This window comes from Gavialis gangeticus, unplaced genomic scaffold (assembly GCF_001723915.1).
Source record: "Gavialis gangeticus isolate Ggan-Ray unplaced genomic scaffold, GavGan_comp1, whole genome shotgun sequence".
Classification (NCBI taxonomy): Eukaryota; Metazoa; Chordata; order Crocodylia; family Gavialidae; genus Gavialis; species Gavialis gangeticus.
Window position 1 is genome coordinate 21,167,842 of NW_017729032.1, and position 4,086 is coordinate 21,171,927.

General features: G+C 48.2%; 2 protein-coding genes across 2 annotated transcripts in view; one reads left to right on the top strand and one right to left on the bottom strand.

The window, feature by feature from the left end:
• MRE11 (MRE11 homolog, double strand break repair nuclease) overlaps positions 1-1,049 on the bottom strand; it is a 40,538-nt gene extending 39,489 nt beyond the window's left edge. Inside the window, exon 1 of the mRNA XM_019524678.1 lies at positions 939-1,049. Within this exon, the coding sequence (XP_019380223.1) occupies positions 939-958 (20 nt within the window). The 5' untranslated portion in view covers positions 959-1,049. The remainder of the gene's footprint in view (positions 1-938) is intronic.
• A 612-nt stretch (positions 1,050-1,661) lies between these two features.
• Positions 1,662-4,086, top strand: part of ANKRD49 (ankyrin repeat domain 49) — a 7,896-nt gene continuing 5,471 nt past the window's right edge. Inside the window, exons 1-2 of the mRNA XM_019524679.1 lie at positions 1,662-2,365; positions 3,969-4,083. Coding sequence (XP_019380224.1) covers positions 2,093-2,365; positions 3,969-4,083 — 388 coding nt within the window. The 5' untranslated portion in view covers positions 1,662-2,092. The remainder of the gene's footprint in view (positions 2,366-3,968; positions 4,084-4,086) is intronic.

A 4,086-nucleotide genomic window follows, 5' to 3' on the forward strand; every position in this document is an offset into this window, starting at 1 on the left:
GCCATGGGGCTCTTTAGCCTGGAAAAGCGCAGGCTCAAGTGTGATCTGATGGCCTCCTATAAGTTTATCAGGGTAACCACCAGTTCCCGGGGGGAACGTTTGCTCACCGGAGCACCCCAAGGGATGACGAGGTCGAACGGTCATACACTACTGTGAGACCATTTCAGGCCGGACATAAGGAAGAATTTCTTTACTGTCCGAGCCCCCAAGGTCTGGAACAGCCTGCCATCAGAGGTGGTTCAAGCACCTACACTGAACACCTTCAAGAGCAAATTGCATGCTTATCTTGCTGGGATCCTATGACCCCAGCTGACTTCCTGCCCTTTGGGTGGGGGGCTGGACTCTATGATCTCCGGAGGTCCCTTCCAGCCCTAATGTCTATGAAATCTATGAAAGGCAAGGGGCAGCTTGCAGGACAGCAAAATATCTTCTATAAAAAAAACAAACAAACCACAGGAACAAAAAGAAGATTAATGCAGTAAGTTACAAAAGCCAATAAAGTATTAAAATAACCTACAGAGCAGTGGCACTCATTCGTTTTAGACTCTGCACACTCTTCCAAAACTTTGGGGAACTGAGCAGCACCCCGTTTCCAAAACTAACTCGTTTACTGCAGTGCACCTCCTGGCGCAGGGCTGGGCGTTGCTGAGTGCAGAGGGGGCTGAGGAGCGAGGAGGAGGAGCGGAGGGGACACAAATATGCGCTGACGTCCTGAACCAGGGACGGGGCAGTCAGGGGGAGGAAGGAGGAGCAAGCGGGCAGGGATGCACCTACGCTTACCTCTTTGCACCCTGCAAAGGATGTCAGAGCAGCGCAGGGTTCAGAAACACGGCTAGCGACGTAACACCTCCTAAATAGCCCACCTCAACCTTGCCTGATAAATCCCTGCCCCTCCCCCACCCCGCCCCACGCGGCGCGGGCGCCCCCCGGGAGCTCACTGAGCGGTGCTGGGCCCCATGTCGAGAGCGGTGGCGGGACGAAGGAGGCGCGGCCGGGTCCGAGCGGGAGCGGGAGCGGAAGCGGACGCTGACACGGACAGGCCTCGCGCCGAGGGCTCGCCCCGCCCCAATCAGGCGGCGCCTAGCGCAGGGGCTCTAGGCCCAGCCGCGCCTCCGGTTCCCATAGCAACGCGGAGGCGCGCGCATCCTCTCGCGAGAACGGCCCCGACCCAAATCCTGCGCTCACCATCCGTCCGCCAGAGAAGCCGAGAGATGGGGGTAGTGAGTGTCGGCCGGAAGTGTTCCTGTTCCAGGTGGTTTCTGGAGGGGGGCGGTGCTGGCTCCGCCCCGTGGCCTGGAGACGCGGGTGGGCACGAGGCGGGCGGGGTTCGGCCTGCGGGGCGCCGGGTAGAGGAGGGGAGCGGGGCAGGGTTAGGCAGGCAGGCAGGCAGCAGTGGAGCAGGTAGCGATGGCTGAGGGGGTCTCCCAGCCGCTTTTCATTGCAGCCCAAGCCGTGGGGGTTGCCTCAGCCCCGGGGCAGGGCAGGTGATTAGCGGGGATCCTGGTTTTCTCTGACTTAAAAAAAAAAAACCTGCTTTTTGATTAAGAAAAGTAACCCAAAATCCACATTTTTCCACAATTAAAATGAAACGCCACTATATCTACATCTATATATTAACAGTGCTTTGTTTGAATCATGGGAAAATGTGGGTTTTTTTCTTTAATCCAAAAATTGGGGATTTTTTTTTTTTTTTTAATCGGAAAGAACCAGGATTCCTTCTTGGTGATTAGTCTCTGTGAGATGCTTTGTGCCAGCCAGAGGGATCTGCCTTGGCTGGGGTGAGCGAAATGCTACAGGATGCAGCCTCCTGCATTGGGGATGGTGGTTTGGGGTCGGGCTCATACTGCTAGGGGTGGTCCAGAGCAGCTCGGTGATGCCAGGAAGAGGTACAAACGGTGCTTCAGAGCATGATGTTGCTCTCGTCTTTGCAGCCATCGGTTAACTTATGTTGGCTGCGTGTGTGCGCGCGCATGCACACACATGTATGTATTTGTTCTGTGGGAGTGAGGCATACATGACTGGAAAAAAAGGTGCATGGAAAAAATGAAGTGTTTAATTTTGAACATTTGGCACTTGCAGATGCTAATTAGAAATGAGTGAAAGTGGGAGCTCAGATGTGAAAAATATAGGTGCTGTGGAAGATGGGAGAGAGAAGCTTCAGGAGTTCACTGAGAATTTTAATCAACTTGAATTGCTGGAAACGCATAGGCATCTAATTCCCATAGGAACTCAGAGCTTCTGGTCAGGGCAGTCTGAGGATGAGGAAGATGAGCAAGAGAAAAGCGAGGAGTGGTACCAAATGCAAGAAAAGCAACTGGAAAAGAATCCAGATAGGCTGCTGCTCTGGGCAGCTGAAAACAATCGGGTAAGCTGATGTGCTTTGCATGTGTCTGATGGTGTACTCCCTCAAATCAGCATCTAAATCAAACATGTTAAACACACAAATTATCTATCTATATAAATACAGATATACACACACTTCTGTATATATAAATTATACTAGGAGCCCACTTATTCGGCCTAACCATTTGGGCCAAAGCCTGCCAGCAGCTCAGTGTAGGTCACCCATTTTGAAGTCTGAGGATCTCTGCACAAGTTGAGCTGTCTCTGCAGATTAGCTTGTAGGATCGTGACCTTGATTTTTATCCAACGCTCAAATGCTAGTGCTTTTCTGAGGTTGTTACGAACCAAAAGAGCATTCTGGGTATTTTCATGTAAATTATGAGCCTAGCAAGTATGCTATTATTTCTGGTAAATGGCAATACATTTGAATGGTGAGAATAGGTCCATCACTTAAAAACAGTAAGTTTGCATTTTGTTAAAGCTACTCAGCTACTTTAAAAACAAAAGCATTGTTGAACACCATATTTTTCTTTTATACCACACTCCCTCAAATAAGACACACACCTTGCTTTTGTGAAGGTAGAATGGAGGGGGGGAGTTTTTCCAGAGTTATGGATGCATACATCAGAAACAGAGCTTAATCTTCAGCTTGCTTTCCCTCCATTTCCTGCTCAACCAGAAACTGAAACCCTAGTTGCTGCTAAAGACTGGTCTCCATTGGTTGATCCACAATTTTTGAAAGAACTAAAAACAGCCTACAAGGCTGTGAAAAAGACGAGAGACCAGGAATAACTAGACAGTGGGCCAGAAAAATATTGAGCATTTGGTTGTGATTTACTGAACTGAGGCCACAAACACATATGCTAAGTGGAAAATGCTCTGATACAGTACTGAAAATGTCCCTATTTATCAATGAGAGAAATTATTTTAAGTTTTGTTTTGTGGATTGGGTGGTTGTTTTTTAAACAGACCTGGTCTGTTTATATCCAACACTATGCTACATGCACAGATGATGAATTGTGGTTTTGTGGCAAGGAAGCTAGCTATTTTTGACCAAAAATAAACCCCCCTTAATAACACATTATTCTTCAGAATCATGAGGATTGGTGCATTTACCAGTTTGTATAATGCAGGGGTTGTCAACCGGGGGTTCTTGGGAAGGCCCCAGGGGGTACGCAGTGGCAGTACAGAGAAGTGTGGAAGTGCCACCACCACACACCTGCACGCTGCCACCATCGCCTCCGCTGCTTGTGATCAGAAGCCCCCCACCCCGCTCCACGTCTGGAAGGGGGCACCCACAAGAAGGGGTACTCTCCTTTTAAAAAAAAAAAAAAAAGGTATAACAGATGTAAATCTGTCCATGAATACTCTTATTTTTGTGTAGCTACATACTGTACCAACACATTCATCTCATGTTCCCAAAGGAAACAGCAGCAGTAAAATAATTGATTTAATTTAAAAACTTATTTTTGTCTTAGAAAAATGTTTATAATCACAACCACATGGATTTTTGAGAGGGGCAGGTTTGTTTGTTTAACAGTGTATCAGTTGGTTTCTATTTGGAAGCAAAAGGAGCGCATCTCATTGGGGAGTGTTATATTAAACTGCCTGTCTTTCTTTCTTAGCTTAGTACAGTACAAAAGCTCCTTTCACAAAATCTAGCTCCAGTAAATGTTCAAGATGAAGATCAGTACACACCTCTGCATCGTGCTTCCTACAGCGGACACTTGGACATTGTGCGTG